General features: G+C 43.3%; 1 protein-coding gene across 2 annotated transcripts in view; it reads right to left on the reverse strand.

The window, feature by feature from the left end:
* rps6kc1 (ribosomal protein S6 kinase polypeptide 1) overlaps positions 1-22,936 on the reverse strand; it is a 52,500-nt gene that overhangs the window by 18,611 nt on the left and 10,953 nt on the right. For both annotated transcript variants that reach the window (XM_037537397.1, XM_037537398.1), the window contains exons 3-13: positions 22,293-22,413; positions 21,558-21,673; positions 21,031-21,124; positions 19,032-19,091; positions 17,866-18,192; positions 12,965-13,089; positions 12,167-12,259; positions 10,941-10,988; positions 9,294-9,426; positions 2,008-2,345; positions 106-1,252 (exon numbers count right to left, since the gene is read on the reverse strand). In XM_037537397.1, coding sequence (XP_037393294.1) covers positions 106-1,252; positions 2,008-2,345; positions 9,294-9,426; positions 10,941-10,988; positions 12,167-12,259; positions 12,965-13,089; positions 17,866-18,192; positions 19,032-19,091; positions 21,031-21,124; positions 21,558-21,673; positions 22,293-22,413 — 2,602 coding nt within the window. The remainder of the gene's footprint in view (positions 1-105; positions 1,253-2,007; positions 2,346-9,293; positions 9,427-10,940; positions 10,989-12,166; positions 12,260-12,964; positions 13,090-17,865; positions 18,193-19,031; positions 19,092-21,030; positions 21,125-21,557; positions 21,674-22,292; positions 22,414-22,936) is intronic.

Consider the following 22,936-nt stretch of genomic DNA (forward strand, 5'->3'; position numbering starts at 1 on the left):
TAAGGTGGTTTAATTTTTGTGGAAAAGACAAAATGTCTCTTCTTAATATTTGGATTGCTGGCCCCTGGATGGGGAGAACATTGTGAGAGTAGGTTGTGTGTGTACCTCTGTGATTTAGCAGTATATTGTTAGGGTTGAGGTCTCTGCAGATGATGCCCTCTTGATGAAGAGCATCGAGGGCCAGCAGCATGTCCACGGCCCAGCTCCTGACCAGCGTCTCCGGGATGTGCGTGTGCAGCGCCACCTCAGCCAACTCGTCCAGCTCGCGGAACAGCTCCGACACACTCCTCCCCTCCCTCTCAACCCGGGACCCTTCTGTGACCTCAGACCCTGATCTCAAGGGCAGTTGTGGCTGAGTTGAGCTGGACTCAGTCCTTGGGTCAGTGGAGTGCAGCAAATCAGAGAACTGTGGTGACGGAGCGAGTGGATTGGAGGGAGACCGAGAGCTAGAAAGTGCCTGAGATTCTGCATTACTGTGAATGGAAGGGGCGTGGCCTTCATGTTCAAGCACATCCGCATTCAATTCTTTATGCAAATTAGAGAAAGTCGGACCACCTCCATCGTCATCTGCCCTGACCGTCATGTCAACTCCCGCCTCCTCTCCCAGCTGCAGCACGTCGGGTTTACCAAATTTAGGCGATGGCTTGGCTTCTACGGCGAAAGCCACGCCCGCCGCTACAAGCTCCTCCTCCAAGTCGTCCACGGTGACCCCCGTGACCCCTCTGACCCCGGGGAGGTTGACCAAAAGATCAGGAGGCCGTCCCTCGTCCTCCGCCATGGCCTCTTTGAAAGAGATCACAGGCACCGACTCGTTTGATCCTTGATCGTTGTCGAAGCGCCAGAGGTCCGTCACGTGATCTTTGACCTCCACAACCTCGCCCACCTCCAGGGGGTCCTCTGTGACCTCTGTGACCTCCGAGCCCAAGTCAGAGGTGGAGAACAGGGCTCTGGAGATGTCTCCGCTGTCTTTGCTGTCGATGCGGAAGAGTTCCATGGGGGAGCGTTTTGACTGGTCCAGAGAGTCCAGAGTGGGCGGGTCACTAAGCTCCTCCTCCTCCGTGAAGAATCGCAGCTCCTGTGCTGTGATTGGAGAGCACAAGCTGTCACCGCTTATCAAGGACCGAGTGCGGGACGACCGGGACATCCCCGTGGCGACGTCGGAACCTTCGCCTCCGAGGATGCAGGAGTCTTCCTCAGCTTCTTCGGCGCCTTCCTCCTCTTCCTCGCCCAGAGCCTCAGGCTCCACTTTCTCCTGCTCACAGTTCACGAAGAATTGATTCAATTAGGATTCACTGGAAAATGATTCAACAATTCTTTTTCGTGATTTTAATGAAACAGTTCTTTATGCAATCTCAAATTTCATGATGTTGCTTGGCAACTACAGTAACCAATCAAAACGGCACTTGATGTAACTTTGCGTTTACATATTGGCACTGGGATGTAAATTGCATCAGTACACGGTCGACAAGATTGCCATGATGTTTATATTACTGCAATAGCTTGCATTCTAGCCCATGTGCAGGATGATTGTTAGCCACTATTGTATCCTAAAAGTGGTCTGAACACATCCTAATGGACTTCAGCTATGAGCTTCCAATGAGCTGATTCAACTATGACTTGTTAGAAATTGATTCAACAATTCTTTAGCAAACAATTTACAGTGAATTGATGTGATTACAGTGCTTAAGCAAATGTTTGCAACAGATGCATCAAGCAATTCTAACACCACAATTCGATTCGATTCTTCGAGTATGTTGGAGAATAACTGAAAGATCAAATTGCACAGTAATAACTAGTAACCTGGACTTCGTCTACACGCTTGATGGAGTGTTCCACTGCCTTCTGCAGTACAGTGCCTCATGGAACAGGAACATCCAGTTCATGCAGCATAAGAACTGTTTGTTGTGCTTATTATTAATATTAGAAACACTATGCGTCATTCTAGACTTCTAAAATCGAGGCAGGTGATTCATCTGCTTCTGATCAATGTGATTTCACATCCCCTACCTGCTCGTATTCGTTGATTAGCGTCAGGTAGCTGTTGGTGCACTCTTCTTCCGAGGTGTCTCCAGAGTCAGGTGGGGGGCCCTGCAGGTCACTCTCTCCAAAGCTCAGGGTGCTTAGCTGCGGAAGGCCCGGCGGAGTGGCACCCTCATCCTCCTCCTCATCCTGGAGTTCCAGGCTGGGCTGAGAGCCGGCGCTGTCCGAGCTGGCCAAAGCTGGGTCCAGATGCTCAGCAGAGCGCACTACCGCCGTGTGCGACTTCTGGATGAAGGGGATGTCGAAGCTCTCGTCTGGGCTACCCTGATGCAGATACTTGGTGATGTGAGACCACAGTTTACCTCCTAGAGAGAAAGAGAGGGACCAAGAGATTTCATTACAGCCCCGGACCTTGAAGCAAGCAGGTGCCTTGCTGAATGCAGTTAAAGGGCTTAATTTTTTGTCATATCGTTGAAAAATGGCAAATACAAAAAAAAGGCAAAATACAAAAGTGGCAATACAGGGGTCCAAGCACTTTCAGCACATACATCAGTTTCATTTTCCACAGATAGAAGACAAGAAGTCACCAAAAAAAAATGGAGACGATGATTGACAGAGACACTGACCTTGACCTTTGTGTAATATGCTATAAAAGTTATGCTATAAAACAAGTGGTGCAATTTCTGACACTTTTGGAAATGCAAAGAGGTTTAGCTGTTAGACTTTTACTTATTTTGATACACATGCAAAAGTCTCCAGTCTTTTCATTCCGACAAACCGGAAGCAGATTTGATATAACTAATCAACTGTTTGAAGACTGAAAAATGAAATCAGGAGTGTTTCTGCTCCACTGGAATAAAAATCTGCAGCCACACCGGCCCTTGGTGGATATGACTGGCAACTTAAAGGAACAATCTGAAATAAAAATGTAAAAATATTTTTTTTTCTTTTTTTAACTTTAAACAGCTGAAGTTGGCTTGGCTAAAAAGCTTTCATCAGCATTGACAGATGAATAAAAAAAGCTGTTTGTTGAGTGCTTCATTTATTTTAAAAAGCAGATGCAAGCTATGGCAATTTGTCATTATATAGTCCTGAAAAATAGCACAAAATTAACACAAAAGGCATGCAATTCCATCATGTATTCCCATGTGCTTATAGATTAACACAATGTTACATCTTGATCTTTGGGCGTTGGGATGATGAACGTTGCCATGACTTAAATTGGGAAGAAAACTGGGCCCAAAAAAGAGTTAATTCCTCATGCAGGGAGAGTGTTATCCACTACACTCCCTCACTTTTCCCAATCACTTTACTGACAAAAATTTAGGTCTCACCAAGAATACAAATGATCTAGATGTCAACACTAACATGTTGTTTGGAAGTGAAGTGCATGTCACATAATGCTGACAAACATTCATGCGATGATGTTTCAAGCAGTGTAAGTTGGGGTAATTTGGGGAAATTAGACAAAGCATTTATCCCATATGAATCAACCAGTCAAATCAACCACACAAAATTACATTACCAGACCTCCTCTGGTAAAACTAATCCAGCTCCAATAGGGCTTAAAAGTAACTCAAACAGCTTTAGAAACCACATGCTATTAAGCTAAGTAATATTAGACACAACCTACCATCACTTGTTTGCTACATCAGTTCTGCAGCTCTAATGAAACACGACAGAAGTGAACACGTCTCGGATTTATGTCGACCTAGACTGACAACAAGGCTGATAATCAGAGCGGATTTTCGCCAATTTTCCCCCATAAATGGTATCAGCATTTTAACTTCCTTGTCGATAAAAAAGGCCTTCTTGTGCGGAACGCAACCCCAACTGAAGAAACCCCAAAGCCCCGCCCACTTTTAGACAAAGCCTGAATACAATAAGTGTGGTGACATGTGTTTCTATGAATTCGCACATTATAAACTAAATTTATGGCAAATGAACATCAGCCTCCCATATCAGCTTCCATGCTTATTAATAATCAGCATCAGTCCAGAGGAAAACATATCGGTCAACCTCTTGTCTTAGTGACTACATTTGTAGAAAGGGAGAAAACTGGGTAAATCTGATGCTTATAAACAATCACTTTAAAGCACAAGATATAAGAAACAGTTGTACGATACCAGACAGTTGATATCAATAGAGGAGAACGCTGGATCAGACAAAACATTAAAGCGCATTAGCAGAACTAAAAGGTCACTACAATGTAAAGAGCCAGGGTTTTAAACGATACCATCTCATTTCTAACAGATTGCAAGCCTAAACGCACACACACACACACACACACACACACACACACACACACACACACAGCTGTGTTGTGAGTGATTGGAGGGTAACATCTGCTGTGTTAACAGAATGAATTGGCTCTTCACTGCTAAGATAATGACACCGCTGCAGTCCAAATTATTCCAGTCTACGAGCAAAGCAAACAAACAAAACACAAAAAAAAAACCCAAAAAAAAAAAAAAAAAAAGCCAATCGGGCTCAGCGAATGTCACACGGGTCAGCAGCCCAAACTCTGTCCGATATCCGTGTTTGTTAGGGATTATTTTCGTTGGTCTTGATCCCAACATTCCTGTATCAGCACTAAATTTACTGAGTGAGGTACCAGACAACATTTCCATGCAGAAGGTTATTTGACAATTAGGTTGTGCGCTTGAAATAAACAGTCCTGAGAAAAATCCAACCTACACCCCTCCCCCTTTCACCAAATCAAGTCTGCTTCTTTCGTTTCTCAGTAGCTAACAAGTAACGGAAGTTCATGTACACCAATTAGCGTCAAGAAAACTGCACAGATCATCGCAAGTTCGGCTCAAACAAGGTCATTCAGTAATCTAACGCACGACGTCACGCGAGCCCCAGTGTGATTCCGCAGCCATATTTAAGATCTTGATATGCCAAGTGATTAATATACCATATTTCAATACGTTTCAATGTTACTCCTCCAAATTACTCCTCCAAAAGAAAACCATCGGATTCATTTTATGTGGTTTAGACATTTAATCGTTGTTTTATTAGAGCAAAACTTAGGTCTCACCAAGAAAACAAATGATCTACATGTCAACACCAACATGTTTGGAACTGAAGTGCCCGTCACATAATGCTGACATAAACGTATATTTAATCAGCTCCACTTACTGTAGAGCTGCACTCTGTAGTTCTACAGTTACAGACTGTAGTCCATCTGTTTCTCTGATACTCTGTTACCCTGTTCTTCAGTGGTCAGGACCCACATGGACCCTCACAGAGCAGGTAATGTTTGGGTGGTGGATCATTCTCAGCACTGCAGTAACACTGACGTGGTGGTGGTGTGTTAGTGTGCGTTGTGCTGGTCTGAGTGGATCAGACACAGCAGTGCTGCTGGAGTTTTTAAACACCTCAGTGTCGCTGCTGGACTGAGAATAGTCCACCAACCAAAAATATCCAGCCAACAGCATCCTGTGACCACTGATGAAGGACTAGAGGATGACCAACACAAACTGTGCAGCAGCAGATGAGCTGTCGTCTCTGGTGGACTGACAGGGTAGGAGTGCCTAATAGAGTGAGCAGTGAGTGGACACAGTGTTTAAAAACTCGAGGTAAACAAAACAGCAAATCGATTCAGGAGAAGAGGATATATATATGTATGTATATATATATATATATATATATATATATATATATATATATATATATATATAAAATTTGTCTACAAAACTTAGATAGGCTGATTATTAGGATGCAATTTATTGTTAAGTTAAATTCATGCCCTTAAAACTTGCAAGTCAATGTTGCTGTTATTTTAATATTGTTACTGCTATTAAGTGGTACTTCTATATAGGACATCTGTCTTTTTAAGGGGCAGTCGTGGGCTGGAGGTTAGGAAACCAGCCTTGTGACCGGAAGGTTGCCGGTTCGATCCCCAGAGCCCACAGCACATAAATGAGGTGTGCTTGAGCAAGACGCCTAACCCCCAACTGCTCCCTGGGTGCTGTGGATAGGGCTGCCCACCGCTCCAGGCAAGTGAGCTCACTGCCTCCTAGTGTGTGTTTCAGTAAACGCGGAGGTGAAAACGTCCCCGTCGTGGGACTAAAAAGGGTCACTTAATCTAATCAAATCGTAAATTAAGACTCACTATTCCTTGCGTTATTTCAGCGCATGCAAAGCGGCGGAAAAATGGAGACGAAGAACAAACACTCGACACAGCCGCTTTAGGCTACTTGAGAGGTTTCAGGCAACTTATTAACACGGGCACATGATGTTGCACAAATGACTCTGAGATTAAGTGGTTTATTCATTCCAATATAAACACACCCCTAAACACAGATGTGTCGGTGCGCGCGCGCACACACACACACACACACACAGCAGAGCGGAGAATAAGGAGACGCAGGTGTTAGCTTAGTTAATGATCCAGAGCAGCACCTGCTACCATAGATAATGACCTGTGACACGAGCTTAACAAGGACAGAGAGAGACGAGCGAGGGAGGGAGGGAGGGAGGGAGGGAGTGTGTGTCAGGAAGAAAGGGAAAGGACTCATCATGACGAGCCAAGGAAAGTGGCATGGGGGGAGGGGGGTTGTGGGGTCTCAATTGTGAGAGCCAGAAGGGCAACTGGCTGAAAAAGGCTGGAGATGCTGAGGGAGCTGAGAGGTGAAAAAGAGGAGCGTGAGGGAGCGAACACTGAGCCGAGAGCTAAAGAGGGAGCAGAAACTGGAGTGAGAAGGAAAGAGGGCGAGGGACTAGACTCTGAAATGAGGCTCACGTAAGGTTTGGTTGGGTTCATAATATCTGTCGGGTACAAATTTCAAGCTTCAGCTCCTCTTGCTTTGAAGAACCCCCCGCAATAGTTTTACTCCTTACTTTATACAGTATCTTCCTCTCTACTTCCATTACCTTTGAGATATTTTTACTCTGAAGTCACCCACTCTTCTCGTGGACAGAATTTTCCATATTTGTGAGAAAACGGATGAGAGATAAACAAAACAGCAATTCTATTCAGGAGAGCAGAGTGTAGTGCAGCCAAAAGGACGCTTATATTTAAATTTACTTGACCAAAAATACAGTTTTTTGTAACATATAACGTTCTCTGTGCAAAAACAAAATTGTACCATTAAACTGGTGGAGGCTAACATCCCATTAAGCAGTGTGAGAACAGTGTAGTATACAAAATATGTTGATCAAAAGCATTGCTTGACAAATCCATTTATTCAATCGGAATTCAAACGGAATAGTTTCATTATATCATTCATGTATAATATTGTATTTAAACTTGAAGCTTTTAAAGATTTTTTTTCAGCACTTTGAGTAAAAACTTGGATCGTGTGAGGCCGAGTTTGGACAAAATGTTGTCAGGGTCAGGTCCTTGATTTTGGTTTGCCCAGGTTGGCATGGTGTAGTGGGTAATACCTCTACACTGTAGACTGGGGTTCAAACCCCAGCCTGGGTAAGCACCCTACACTATACCAATAAGAGTCCTTGGGCAAGACTCCTAACACTACATTTACCTACCTGTGTAAAATGACCAAACTGTAAGTCTCTCTCTAAAGCTATTAAAGCTGAGAGAGAGAGAGAGAGAGAGAGAGAGAGAGAGAGAGAGAGAGAGAGAGAGAGAGAGAGAGAGAGAGAGAGCGCGAGAGCGAGAGAGAGCGAGAGAGAGCGCGAGAGAGCGCGAGAGAGCGAGCGCGAGAGTGAGAGAGAGAGAGAGAGCGCAAGAGTGAGAGAGAGCGCAAGAGTGAGAGAGAGAGAGAGCGCGAGAGTGAGAGAGAGACAGAGCGAGAGAGAGAGCGAGAGCGAGAGCGAGAGAGAGAGCGAGAGAGCGAGAGAGAGAGCGCGAGAGAGCGCGAGAGAGAGAGAGAGCGCGAGAGAGAGAGAGAGAGCGCGAGAGAGAGAGAGAGAGCGCGAGAGTGAGAGCAAGAGCGAGCGCGAGAGTGAGAGAGAGAGAGCGCGAGAGTGAGAGAGAGAGAGACAGAGAGAGAGAGAGCGAGAGAGAGAGAGAGAGGGAGAGAGAAAGAAACAGAGAGAGAGGGCTACAATGACTAGTTGATGATTTCTTTTTGTCAGGTTGTAGGGATGAGCAGTGTAATATAGTGTTACATCACAAGCTTAATTAGGCCTGGTAGTTATTTTGGTAAAGTATGTGAAACAATGAATAATAAAATTTAAAAAAAATCACTGTTTTTATAGCTGTAATGTACTTCTTTAAATGTATTTAATTAATTAATTGTGTTTGCCATATTGCCCTCCCTCATCATTGCATCCTTTAGTTCAATATAAACCACTAAAAGCAACCAACAGTAACAACATTGATTTAGTACCCATTTGTGTAAAAATGTGCCTGAATTCCAGTCAATGAGGGCAAAATTTTCACCTTAAAACGTATATTATTTTATACCCTGTATATAATGCTAATTATTAAGACTTAAAAAACAAAGGATGAACCGATGGTACTATTAAACCTTAAAAAGTTATTAATTAAATTAAATCCCTGCCGACAGCCCTTAACAACAAAGCCTCAGCTAGGAGCAAGCATTTAGTAACCTGAATATTTAAATGAATATTCAATACTAAACACCTAAATATCTTCAATATGGCGAATGTGTAGCAAGGGGTTAGTCAGGTGTAGAAGCCGTAGAACTGTTCTTACTACAGTTCCTGGCCTTCTACAGCTTCTCCTTTCGAAAAAAGTGAAGAAGCTACTTCATCCAGAATGACTGAACTACAGCACAGGGTATGAAGACAGAAAAATCAATGAATAAAAAACAAACAAACATCGACGCAGACTAACAGCGCCGCACCCCGTGCAACAGACTGGGGTTCAAGTCCCTGCTCAGGCCACGCTACACCAATAAAAGCCCTCTGACGCCTCATTAACCCACCTCTATAATAAATATGTATCGTTGCTGTCCAATGAAAAATACGCATCTCCGTTTTTTTCGATTTTTACTGCATCGTTTGAGCTCAGCAGGTGTCCTTTACACTGTGTGAACATTTCATGACGACTGGACCAACAGAAATGCTCCACAATTACTTAGAATAAAGTCTCTTTCCATTACCTTACATTGAAAGTAAACACGGTTTCTGCCCTCTCCCGTGAAGCTCCTATTTTGGAGATACCCGTTTTCCTTTGTACAGCGGCGACACGTAAATTGTTCATGTGATGCAGGAGAAAGACTGCAATGCCCTATGGGAAGTACAGTGGTGGCACGGCTTCTAGGGTTTCATAAATAAACAAGTAAGTAAATAAAAAAACGACTGTCGCACAGACGAATCTTCAATCAATGACAATGGAAGGCAGCCAAAGGGTTAAGGGTGTTTGCGGGACGTACCCTCAGCGTACTGCAGTAACAGGAAGACGGAGTCCTCGGAGACGATGAACTTCCTGAGTCGTACCATGTTGGGCACGGTCCGGGGGATGACCGTCTTCTTCACACGTCCACACTCGCTACTCTTCCTCAGCCCCTGAAAAACACAGATGCAAAAAGAGTTAAGGGCCTGTCCTGTCCTCTATCAGCACCTGATAAAAGCATGCCTGGCCCAGTCTGACCCTCATGGAGCTTTCTGCTGAGCAATGGTGTACAAGCCTCACCTGGACACCACTGACCCTCCTGGTGATACCACTGCGTTTTTAATCATCATCATAGCCTCTCCTGCTTTTCCCCTTTTTCCATGCGTCATACTAAAGGCCAAAGCTCCTTCTCTGCTGTTATTGTTTGCTTTCCGGTGTCGACCAGAGGAGGATGGGCTCCTCTCTTGAGTCTCGGTTTTTTTGTCTTGCTCTTCGGGATTATATCCTTGCCACCGTCACCACCGGCGACGCTCATGAGGGCTCGGGCGCAGATTTTTCGGTAAAGCTGCTTTGCGACAACGTCTGTTGTTAAAAGGCCTATATAAATAAACCCTGACTTGACTGGGTATCTACACAAACACCTGCTCTGACACATACACAAGCCCTTAGGTCAACTTACTACTAGATTTTTTTTAGATACTGTATTCATTCTTCTCACTATTACTAATATTATTATTACTATGATGTAGAATAAAGTAGAATAAAACAAAAGATGTTTCACTCATTGTTTAATATTTACTGAGGAAAGTATGAACGATATGCTGTAATTACTTGTTACGTTGGGAAACGGCTCAAATTGACAAAAAACATCTGGTTCCATTGACTTGCATTAAACGTAAAGTTGGTTTTTCGCCTCCTGTAAATTTACCGTATTGGAGATACAAGGTTTTCTTCCGACAGCAGCGATGTGACTGCATCTGCTACAAAACTGGTTTTATATCATGAACTGAGCTAATTGTTTTTCTCCTACTGATACTTCATAAACAAATGATCTCTCATTACACATATCAACACCCGTATTTGTCTTAGCTGTTGGCATGGGTGCACACACACACACACACACACACACACACACACACACACACACACACACACAGCTCTGGCTGTGATCAGTCAGATAGATGAGGAGGGGTGTGTGGTGACATTGGCATCATCTGTGTCCATGCCAACAGCAGACATCTGGAGCCTGTCCAAGCAAAGAGACCACAAATAATGGCATCACACACACATTAGACTGAATACAGAAGTGTCGCTCTTGCTCTCTCGCTCGCTCTCACTCTCTCTCGCTCTCACTCTCTCTCGCTCTCACTCTCTCTCGCTCTCTCTCTCTCTCGCTCTCTCTCTCTCTCGCTCTCTCTCTCGCTCTCTCTCTCGCTCTCTCTCTCGCTCTCTCTCTCGCGCTCTCTCTCTCACGCTCTCGCTGAGATGCCACTGCAGCAGAGAACTGTCTCTTCAGCTTCAGCCAAAACGCAGCGATGTCCATGGCACCGAGTCACTACCACAAAACCGCTCGTTTTGGAGATGCAGGTAGGCTTTTAGCGCAAAGGCTAATCTCAGCGCCTGTCTAACAGACGAAGCTGCACGGAGCGGAAAGGAGCCGAACCTACAGCCACACGTTCACCCTCACCTTCAGAGCAAACATCTCCTGCGTCCTCTTATCCATCACCAGCAGCACCTGCAATAAACAAATACAACCAACAAATAAATAATATTTCATTTAAAATTATATTTAATTAAATAAATAAATGTATAGCTTTTCTACATGAAAAGAAAATCAACAAATCCTCTCCAGCTGTAACAGATTTGTATCTTTTTACATTTTTTTCCAATATGTTAAACAAGTAAACAGACAACGTGCACCAAAATTTCAGCGAAACCCCACATTTGAGTTTGTTCCCCGTTTTATATTTTACATTTTTAATTTAGAAAAGCAACACATCACGTGATTTGACTAGAGGTGTTCACACGTTTGCATATGACAGAACGTTAGGGGTGTAAACGTGAAAGAAAAAGAAAAAAAGAAAAAAAAAAAAAAACATCTGAAGCTGAACAACTACATTCAAACATCAGCATGAATTACGATCAATAAAGAATTTTGTCGAATATTTGCAAAAACCCCATCTGGGTTAGTTTTATTTTTAGCATGAAAATAAGCCCCAGTGTATCGATATGATTGTCTGTATTCCACTACTGTGTGAGTTATTTAGGTGCATTTAAGAGAGGAAGTTATAATTTAACAAAATCCCACTGTCAACAAAACGTAACGAAAGCTGTACAGATTAATGGTGGAATGTAAAAGACAATAAAAACATAAACCCAAACCTGAATGTCTATAAAAGAGAAAATGTTTACAGAATAGAAATACAGTCCTTCTCAGCTACTAACGACACGTCTGCACTCTAAGATGTCTTGATTGCTGTGTGTGTGTGTGTGTGTGTGTGTGTGTGTGTGTGTGTGTGTGTGTGTGTGTGTGTGTGTGTGTGTGTAAAAGCCCCTTGAGAAAGCTGAACAGGTGCTGCCTAAATGAACATGAATAGAGTACGAGTTCTCTCTCTCTCTCTCTCTCTCTCTCTCTCTCTCTCTCTCTCTCTCTCCCTCTCCCTCTCCCTCTCTCTCTCTCTCTCTCTCTCTCTCTCTCTCTCTCTCTCTCTCTCTCTCTCTCTCTCTCTCTCTCTCTCTCTCTCTCTCTCTCCCTCTCTCTCTCTCTCTCTCCCTCTCCCTCTCCCTCTCCCTCTCCCTCTCCCTCTCCCTCTCCCTCTCTCTCCCTCTCTCTCCCTCTCTCTCCCTCTCTCTCACACACACTTTCAGCACATAATTAAAGGACAGAAGTACCTCAGGAGTGTTTGAACTCACCTTGTCGATGACCCCTAGCACTCTGTAGTTGTGAAGTTCATCAGACTGACTCTGCTGACCCCACGACCCCTTACAACACTGAGCAGCCAGTGCCTACAGAGGGAGACAAAGCAACAGTTAAATACATACATTTAAAAACATGCATTTGACTGTAAATACAGTTAATACTGGGCTACAATAAGAAAACACACACACACACACACACACACACACCAACCAGCCAATTCAATGAATACACTTTTACAGTTTTATCAGCTCCACTTACTGTATAGCTGGAGCTGGAGTATAGTAGGAGTGTCTAATAGAGTGGACAGTGAGTGGACACAATGTTAAAAAACTCCAGTAGCACTGCTGTGTCTGAGAATGATCCACCACCCAAACAGTACCTGCTGTGTGAGGGTCCATGGGGGTCCTACCCACTGAAGAACAGGGTAAAATGGGCTAACAGAGTATCAGAGAAACAGATGGACTACAGTCTGTAACTGTAGAACTACAGAGTGCAGCTATACAGTAAGTGGAGCTGATAAACTGGACAGTGAGCGCAGAAAGAAGGAGGTTTTAATGTTATGGCTGATGGATGCATGCGTGCTGTGAGCTTGTGATGGAATTTAACATATCTAAGTGACGGCTCAGGGCATCCAGGAGAAATCTGGCACCAAACTTTGTTCTCTAAACTAACTCACAAGACACCAACTACTTTTTGTTTTCAAAATCCGAAACTGAATAATATTTATTATTTTAAAAAGGAAATAAACAACAAGCTGTGGAGGTAAACGTGAGCGTTTCTGATGGACTGACCCGGTTCTGAGTGGAGCTCTGTCCCATGCTGTCTTTGAGGTGCGCGTTGGAGATGAGCTCAGCACGCATCAGATACTCGGCTGTCTTCTTCTTCACAGCCTCTCTCCTGCTCGGACTCACCTCACCTGACACACACACACACACACACGCGCATAAATGAGTGAGTCAGTAAGCGTTTAGGTGTAACGGTGCTTCTAATACATGTCAACTGAAGATTTATTAGTAATAGTTCAGTAAAAAAAATAATAAATAGGCAGTTCTTCTGCTTGGCCCAATCACTCCTGACTGAGTGATTGGCTAGGAGCCTATGGCTGTAATACATTCAGATTACAGATTTAGACTGAAGGAAAATCTCCGTTTCCATGCTCACTACAAGTAATCAGATCTAAAATGACGCGCATGCGTGGAGAACCACTTAGTTTAGACGTTACCATGACAACGAGTCCAGTCAGAGTGAGATGAGCAGCAGTGAGCGGTGCTTGTGTTTTTAATGGCTTTAAAATGACGTCAGACTCAGGAAAACATCCTTCACACGTCCTTATTAAAGAAGGCCGAGAGGAAGACGTCGTGTTCTGAGACACATAAGCTGGACGTCCGTCCCGCCGCCGTCTTTTAAAGATCGGAGTACAAACTCCGTCTCCTCTGCAGACCAGTTTCTGCTCCGCCGCGTTGAACGTTAGAAATCTACTTAAGAACCTACTTAAACTTTACGATTGGGAGTGTAATCAGATTCAGGCATTTACACAGATATTATTGTATTTAACTGATTATTTACAGGTTTACCCACCTCGTTCAATCAGATAGAAACTGTATTCCGAATGGCCTCAATCGGACTAGACTATTCCGACTGAGGTGTATACATGGACATATTCTATTCCGATTGCACTATTAGTCAGATTATTAATGTAAGAAATAAGCTAATAAACAATATTACATAAGGATGTTTCGTTCACTTTTACTAATAAAACACCGGGTTAAAGAGGGGACTTTTAAAAGCTACAATACAGTAAATTACCAACTGTCTCTGCTTAAATTGGTAGTATTTAGTGTGCAGTCTAGGCGTCCTGTGGTTAGTGAGCTCAACTATGCAGGCACGGCTTTGGAAATCACTTGCAGTCTGAGGTTTCTCCAGCAGGGGGCGCTATTAACAAGCAAATGGCCATAAATCTGCACCAAAATCTGTTCATGAATGCATGTGTTTGCAGTAACATCTATTACGTAAGTAGTTGAAAAGATGGTGGGGTATCGGTTTTACAAGTGGATTTATAAAAGTTTTTAAAACTGTTAAATGTTCAAAAAAGCATGTAGTAAAAATAAAACAATGTGAGCAAAGCTGCAGACGACTGTATTTGTTATAGCATATAATCGATAAAGATTGTATAACTGGAAAACATCAGGCTAATTATTTTCCGATATTTCCCAGGCCTACACTGCAGACAAACTACCTGACAGATTTCCTTTGCAGCAGCGGTGAATGAAACCAGAGGTTACGATGTCTAGAATCCAAGTACGGCCTAAATGACCAGCGAACCCACACATCTTCCGTAATAATGATGGTAAAATATCGTTAAAAATGTTTTCTTTTGTGCCACTGCCTCCTGCATGTACCTCTCTGCTATGAGTGTGTTTTAATAATAACACACTGTAGGCCAAAATCTCAGGCGATAACTCTGTGAGGGAGCCTGTCCATTAAATGCTTCAGATGTCTGGTTCCCATCACCACCAATGTGAAGAATTCTGACTCAGTACGTTTCTCTAGAACGGAGGATTTCACACCAAGCCACTCGGAACGACATCATTTCTATCATAATAACTTAATGTAGAAAATTGGGAAAACGGTTGGAATTCTCTCTAAGAGTGTGATGATTTAGGCATGCAGTCTGCATGATGCTAAACAGTGTTGTGTACACTCAAAATCAAAGATTCATCTGATTTCAAAGCTCTGCGTTTTTCCAAAAGTGCGTCAAGGAACCAATCACATTCCAATTGTATGCATTGATTGAACTGGGGGTCATAGAGTTTCTTACTGTCAGTATGGCAGTGAACCTCCAACAGCTCAGAGCATTCGTCGTTGATACCAACGGGTCCAAGAAAAAGGTCACCAGCATCACCAGATCTCATGCTGTGTGACTTTTCTGGAGTGGTACATTAAGGATTCTGTTTATGTGCCACTCCCATCTACACTGGATGACGTCTGAAATCACACCGTGAGTGCAGCGACACCCGACATGCTCAATCCAGCATGGGATGAACTTGACTATGGTGTTGATGTTGTCCGTGCAGCTGGAGGAGGTTCATACTGAGCACTAGTAAAATTACATAAGTTTTACGCTCATTTAAACCATTTACAGTCTACTGCATTGATCTGATTACGACGATGATTTACAAGTGAAATGAATCACTTGAAATCGAATGAATCTTTTTGAATCACCCAGTATTGTCTACAAAAAATCTTTCATAGACAGTAACCACAGCTAGTTTAATCCTGAACACTGTCTGTACATTTTAATAGATACAATACCTCATTTCTAAAACATTACGGATGGCTTCTGACACCCGCCAGGCCTCTTTAGCTCCATGTGCAGCAGAAAACGAGACAACGGAGGGGGGAAAGTAGAAATACGAGGGCTTTCTACAGAGCTACTCGGCTCAGGAATAACCACCAAAAAAAGGAAACTTTCGGACATCAAACAGGCCTCTGACTGACTGACTACTCTACAGGCGACGAGAAAAATCTGTAAATCTGATTTGTTGCCAAACTCCTACTTTGAAAGTCTCTCAATCTAACGACAGTTTCAGCAATGAGAGTACATTCAGAACAAAGGAGAGCGAACGGCAGCAGAACGCCCTCGTATTCCTCCTTTTCTCCCTCCATTGTCTCGCTTTCCGCTACACACAGAGCTAAAGAGGCCTGGCAGGTATTAAAAGCTCCAACCGAAGCCATTCACAAAAGCAGCCCTGCAGGGTTTAGCTGCACGGCGGCGGCCGCCTTCAGCTGTTTTATCATCTGTAATAACTCCACTCGCGCTCACCTCCGCTCTCCAGGAGCCGCCGCACACCCGTAAACAAACACAAACACATTAACGAGTAAACAAGCGCAAACAAACCAGCCGAAGCATTCAGTTCGCGCCAGGTAAACAGCGCGGCGCTGGTTTAAGAACAATAAGGTGCGAGAGCGGTGCCAGAGAAGCCATCAGGCAGCGTTTAATGCCCGCTAGAGCACCACCCCAACTGCCGAAACACATACATGGCTATTTGTTAAAGGGCTCATATCATGGAAAAACTCGTTTTTCTTATTTATTTCGGGGGAAAAAAGTCTGACGTAGTATGTAAACACTACATTGTGAGCAACATTCCAAATGTACCTTTTACTCCCAAGTTCACACAGCCCTGACATGGGAACTGAACCGTAAAACTAGCTTGTTTTAAATTAATTTGTGATGTCATATAAACAAACACATTTACAGCCCCATTTCCAAAAAAGTTGGGACGCTGTGCAAAATGTAAATACAAACAAAATTCAATTATGTGCAAAGACGTCGTCTGGATGGCAGCATATGTTGCCAAAACCTGTATATATCGTTCCGCATTAACGGTGCCTTCACAGATGAGCACGTCACCCATGCCATGTGCACTAATGCCCCCCTAAACCATCATGAATACTGGCTTTTGAACTGTGCACTGAAAACAAGCTGAGTGGTCCATGATTTCCAAAAGGAATTTCAAATATGTTGATTTATGGGACCACGGAACACTTTTCCACTTCCCCTCAGGCCATTTCAAATGAGATCAGGCCCAGAGAAGGTGGCAGCGTTTCTGGATCCTGTTTATATTCTGTTTCTTCTTCGCATTTTAGAGTTTTAACTTGTATTTCTGGATGCAGCGCCGATCTGTCTTCATAGACCGTGGTTTTCAGAAGTGTTTCTGAGCCCATACACTGATCTCCATTCCAAAATCATGTCCGTTTTTAATGCCGTGCCACCTGAGGGGCCAAAAATCATGGCCAGCAAATACTGGTTTTCTGTCTTGTCCCTTTCATACAGAGATTAAAAGACTCTGAATCTGGAGAAATGTTTTTATATACCGTAGATGATGAAAAGCAAAAGTTCTCTTCTATTTTATGTTGCGACACGTTATTCTTGAAATCTTGAAACTATTTGACAGTGCAGTCTGTCACAGAGTGGTGAACCCCTCCTCATCTTTACTTCTAAAAGACTCCAGATTACATGACTTTACCCGCCTTTTGATGCCCCCTTCCAAACATTTTTTGGAACGTGTTGCTATCATCAAATTCAAAATGAGCAAATATTTAAATAAATAAATAAATAAATAAAAATAACCAATAAAGATTCTCAGTTTCAACATCTGATGTGTCGTCTTTGAAGCACTTTCAATGAAACATAAGGTTTAAATAATTTGCACATCACTGAATTTTGTTTTTATTTACATTTTTCACAGCGTCCCAACTTTTTTGGAAATGGGGTTGTACGTATATCCTCCTATTCAGCCAACAGCAGTTTAGCTCCACCCTCTGCCCACTCCTTATAACGTCAATGTGAGTGGGCGGGGCTAAATGGCTTTGGGATGAACTGGCAGATTTATGTAAATATGTTGTTTTTTGTGACATCACAGAGACAATGATATTAAAACAGGCTATTTCTACATAAGGACTGCATGAACTGGGGAAATTTCAAAACTTTAGCTATGTCTACATACTAAAACAAAAAACGTTTATAATAGAAAAGTGAGGAAAATCAGTTTTGCATGATATTGGCCCTTTAACAGATTGATACGATAGCTGCGGGTGTCCAGAAACAATCCAAATTTTGTTCTTCGAAATAGCTAAGTCATCAACTGCTATAATCAAAAAGGTATAAAAACAAACCCATGTGTGTGTATACCTTGGACTCCCTGCAGTAGAAGATCCACTCCGCTGCGGTAGTAAGAAAACGCAGCAGCGAAGTCCTGCTCCACCTCTTTCTGGACGGCCAATCCGATCTGCTCGCTCGCCTTCTCCAGATAATCCTTCTTGCGGAGGCTGGAGGGGAAGAGCGCTGCCCTGCCGGCCCGGCCGGGCTCTAGCTCTGGCTTGCTGGGGGACGCGTCCCGCCTGCTGCCCCCTGATGCGTGGTTTGGAGAACTTCCACCTGAGGCCATTCCATCATCCAGCTCAGCTAGGGAGTCTCCATCAACCAGCAGAGAAATTAAATCGCTGTCACTGGACGGCCCTGAAAAAGACAGCGGATATACCACAAAAGAGGCCTGAGCAGCTTCAATGTGACTAATAAGCACATTTACAGTGGCGTTTTTGCAGCACATCTTCATCACTGCTTTACACAGCAAACAGAGAAGGCCTCCATCTGGCCTAGGATAGGAAAATCATAAGAGTGGGCATTTTAACTAGTTGAGCTATTTGAATACTCGACATTTTCGATGAACAGCACTGAAATGCTTTTGTTCGATATATTTTCATGTGTAACTCTGCCTACATTCGGCCATTTGACCTAAAATGACTTTCTTCACGTCATGATTTTAAACTATATTCTAGTTAAAGTGCATTTTTGTTCCTTTCTGAGGTCCACTTCTAAAGTTTGGGGTGTTTTATGAATCAAAACCAGTCATAACTCATTTCTACAGGGCCATTTCTCGACCCTCTCTTTACTCCTGAGCATTAAACATGCCGTTTCTGTTACTGTCCCTTTAAGACTGATATGTAAATGAGCTCCATTTTGATTGGCTGCCCTGGGTCACATTCAAAAAGCAGTCTGGTCTTGTAACTTCAGAGTTAAACTGCTGCAGCACGAAAAGGCAAAAAATACACAAACAAGCTTATTTTCATGACATCACAAAAATATAGGAATTCAAAACCAGCTGTTTGAGGAACTTATGTTTCTGTATATGGACTTCATGGACGGGGAGTGAATGGTGCGTTTTTAAACGCACTACATCAAACTATTAATTTAATAAAGCAAGGAAAAGTCAGTTTTTTCTATGGCCCTTTTTAAAGCATGAACGCATTTTCCGCAATTATGTGAACGCCGCTTCACTGCCGTGGCTCCACACTCACCTCCATACTCGGACTGACTGGCTACTGTCAAATCGTCCACTCCACCAATGTCCTTGTGAACTGCACAGATGAGAAAGTGAAAGAGAACGTTTGAGAGAAGTTCAAAATGAGCAGAGAGCAAAAGACAGCGTTGGTATTCAAAAGGGGAAACATAATACTTCAAACTCAGCAGTTCTGCATCCTGGTCCTGGAGAACCTCTGTCCTGCACCTTTTAGTGCTTTCCTACTTTACATACCTCTAATATCTCCAACACACCTACTTCAATACAAGAAGGGCAGGATAATTACCTTTGTAGTTCTCCAGTTACAGACTGCAGTCCATCTGTTTCTCTGATACTTTGTTAGCCCCCTTTTACCCTGTCCTTCAGTGGTCAGGACCCCCATGGACCCTCACAGAGCAGGTATTATTTGGGTGGGTGGTCATTCTCAGCACTGCAGTAACACTGGCGGTGTGTTAGTGTATGTTGTGTTGGTATGAGTGGATCAGACACAGCAGTGCTGCTGCAGTGAAGGTCTCGGCGCTGTGACTTGTGCTCTGTATGTTTGGAGTCGATTGGATTGGTAGTTTTTAATAAAATTAAGTTTAAAAATTAAAATCCTCCCATAAGAATGAATGGAGGAATGTTCAGAACTTCAGATTCTAACTGACATCGATGACACAGCAGGCCACTCGGTCTCAGAGACACAGCTGATCACGCAGGGAATCTGCTTTAAAATCCTTAAACTTTCGCCTAGAAACTCCGTTTCAGTTTTAAATGGTAGAGAAACTCGTCCTTTCTGAAACCTGAAAATATCTCATCATTTTATCAATTAGCTTTAGAGTTATGAGCATTTGTTTGGCACTAGGCAAAATGTAATGTAAATGTAAATTTTCTCAAAATCAGAATCTGCTTATTTCAAGATTTTCTCTGTGTTTAACTCGTCATAACTCAGACATTTTCCTCTCAATACACACAACAGTACACCAAAATAGTCCTCGAGGGGTCATATCTCACACCATCTATCCGGTTAAGCGATAGAGTGAACATTTCCTGAGTTATGACTGTTTGTTCAGAGGGTGCAATTCAGACTCAAACAAGGCTTCTCCACTAAGAGCTGCATAATAACAGAGTGACAGTTCATTTGAATGACTCCTCCCCCTCCCGCCTCAAACACACACATCTCTCCCTCTCATAAACACACACACACAGACACCACATAGACACACACACAGACCTAAGGTGGTGTTGTTCACCTACACAAAAAGATAAGCAAGATAAGTGATACTTTTTTAATCCCACAATTATTCCACCTCCGCATTCAATCAATTCGTGAAGTGAAACTCAAGGACACCTCAGACATGGACTGTCAGCACTGGGGATCGAACCGGCAACCTTCCGGTCACAGGGCCAGTTCCCTAACCAGCCCGCGACTGCCCCCTTTACACACATAAACACACATAAACACACACACTTGCAGCTCTTTTCAAGCACTCTTGCAGTTCCTTCAGGAAATGCACATCCAGTTACACCTATTATTTTATTTCCACTAAATGATTTTTCCTTTGTTCCTTCTTAAATTTATTTTGCCAAGCAGTGAATAAAAAAAAAATTATTGTTTTTTCATAGATTTTTGGTATTACTGCTTTGCACGTATACATAAGGAAATCCATATTGTGATATACATTGTGTGTAGCGAAAATGTCTACAAGTATCACGGTGCTTAATAGGTCAGAAATCCAATTAAGAAGATTTTTTCTGACCAATACCCCCGTTCACAACACAAAACAAATTATACGAATGCTGTAAACTAAAACTGACAGCATAACTGATACCCTCCGTATCTAACCTGAAAGCAAAAGTCTCCTACAACAGTGTCACAACAGTGGCGCAAGTGGAGTGGACGCTGGTGTAAGACTGCCCTCTGCTGGCTATTTTCCCTTTTGAAGCAGAGCAGAATGGGCACTAAATGGCCAGTAGAGTAAACATCAGAGCAGCGCACTAAAGCCACATGTACACACCTTCAGAGCTGCAGTCTGATAAGCTGTCGGCCAAGAAGTCAGAGAAAGGCTCGGCTGGTCCGATGAGCTCAGAACCGTCCTGTACCTCACCGTCCTAACAAACAAACAAACAAACAAACAAACAAACAAACAAAGCCATTAAAGTCCTGGCCAGCACCACTGAGAGATCAGTAAAGACAGGGAGGACACATAACAGACAGATAGTGATAGCAACAGAAACCAGAATGCAGGAAGTGAAGGAGAGCCAGAGTGTGTGTGCATGCTTATGTGTGTGTGTGTGTGTGTGTGTGTGTGTGTATATGTGTGTGTATGTGTGTGTGTGTGTGTGAGAGAGACTCAGAGAAACCATGCGTGTGTACCGAGGAGGATTCTCGCTGACTGAGTGTTCATGAGGGCGTGTTTCTTAAAGAACTGCTCTTTGTATGTGGAACAAATGAGTCTTGCATAATCAGACTGACGGCAACTCTCAAACTGTGTGTGTGTGCGCGTGTGTGTGTGCGTGTGTGTGTGCGTGTGTGTGTGTGTACCTTAAAGAAGTCCTGTATGTACTGGCTGCCGTAGAGAGCTGGAATGTTCGCACTGAACTGCAGCAAATCTTCTGAACACTGTCGCCTCTCCTCAATCACAGACTCATCAAACCGGCCTGAGCACAAACAAACACACACACACACACACACACACACACACACACACTTCATATATGCTTTTCTTTTGCACACAGCGAAGGGATTTTCCTGTAATAGGACCAAACTGCATGGAGTCGCTTGTAGTTAGGAGTGAAAACGAAAACCATTTTTGTGAAGGCAAAGACACACATTAGATTCACACATTAGAACCATTAGAACCATTAGAAATACAGCTCATAAAACGGTTATTTCTTAGAGGGAGTAAAAAAATAACAAAACATCAGTTCAGACTGTGTCAAAGTGATTTTACTCTAAATTGGGATAGCAGCCCGGCTAAAACGTATCATTATACAATTACACTTGCACTGATCAGATCAGACTTGGTATCAGTAAATAATCAATATTAAAGGACCTGGATCAGAGGCAACCAGTCGTTTGTAGCAGGAAATAGTGAAAGGTGGGAAATAAAGATTTAACTGCAGACACGAAGGCATTTCAACCGGAATATCAGTGCTGAGATCTTCAGACAAGACAAGGTCAGACAATACAGCCAACACACCAAACTGGCATGACTCATGAAGGTATTGTCTCTCTCTCTCTCACACACACACACACACACACACACACAGAGCTTACCGAAGACTTTGGCTTTGGCGAATGGTGGGAAAAGCTCAGACTGTCTGTAGAGGTTTCTGTGGATCTGCCAGAGATCTTTGTGCAGCTTCTTAAAATCACTGTACCTCTTCCAAACTGTAATCTAGAGAGAGAGAGAGAGAGAGAGAGAGAGAGAGAGAGAGAGAGAGAGAGAGAGAGAGAGAGAGAGAGAGAGAGAGAGAGAGAGAGAGAGAGAGAGGCCTCTTTCACTTTGGTGCTTTCACTGTGCAGGTAGGGCTGCACAATACATTGTTTGTTAATGCCATTCAGTTGTGTTGAAGTCATGTTGTCTGTAGCCAGTTTCACGATATGTATTTAGTACAACACTCCAAACTGATTCACTCACTCAACTAAACCATTGAATTCAGGTGTTCCAGTCACTTCCATGGTCACAGGTGTATAGAACAAATCTAGAGTCTGCTTCTACAGACATTAGTGAAAAAATGGGTCGCTCTCAGGAGCTCACAGACCTCCAAGCTTCATGTGTCCTTCAGATCAGCTCAAGAACAGCGTAGAGAGCTTCATGGAATGGGTTATCAAGGCTGAGCAGCTGCATCCAAGGCTTACATCACCAAGCGCAACGCAAAGCGTCGAATGCAGTGGTGTAAAGCGCCGCCACTGGACTC

The sequence above is a fragment of the Pygocentrus nattereri genome, chromosome 4 (assembly GCF_015220715.1).
Source record: "Pygocentrus nattereri isolate fPygNat1 chromosome 4, fPygNat1.pri, whole genome shotgun sequence".
NCBI lineage: Eukaryota > Metazoa > Chordata > Actinopteri > Characiformes > Serrasalmidae > Pygocentrus > Pygocentrus nattereri.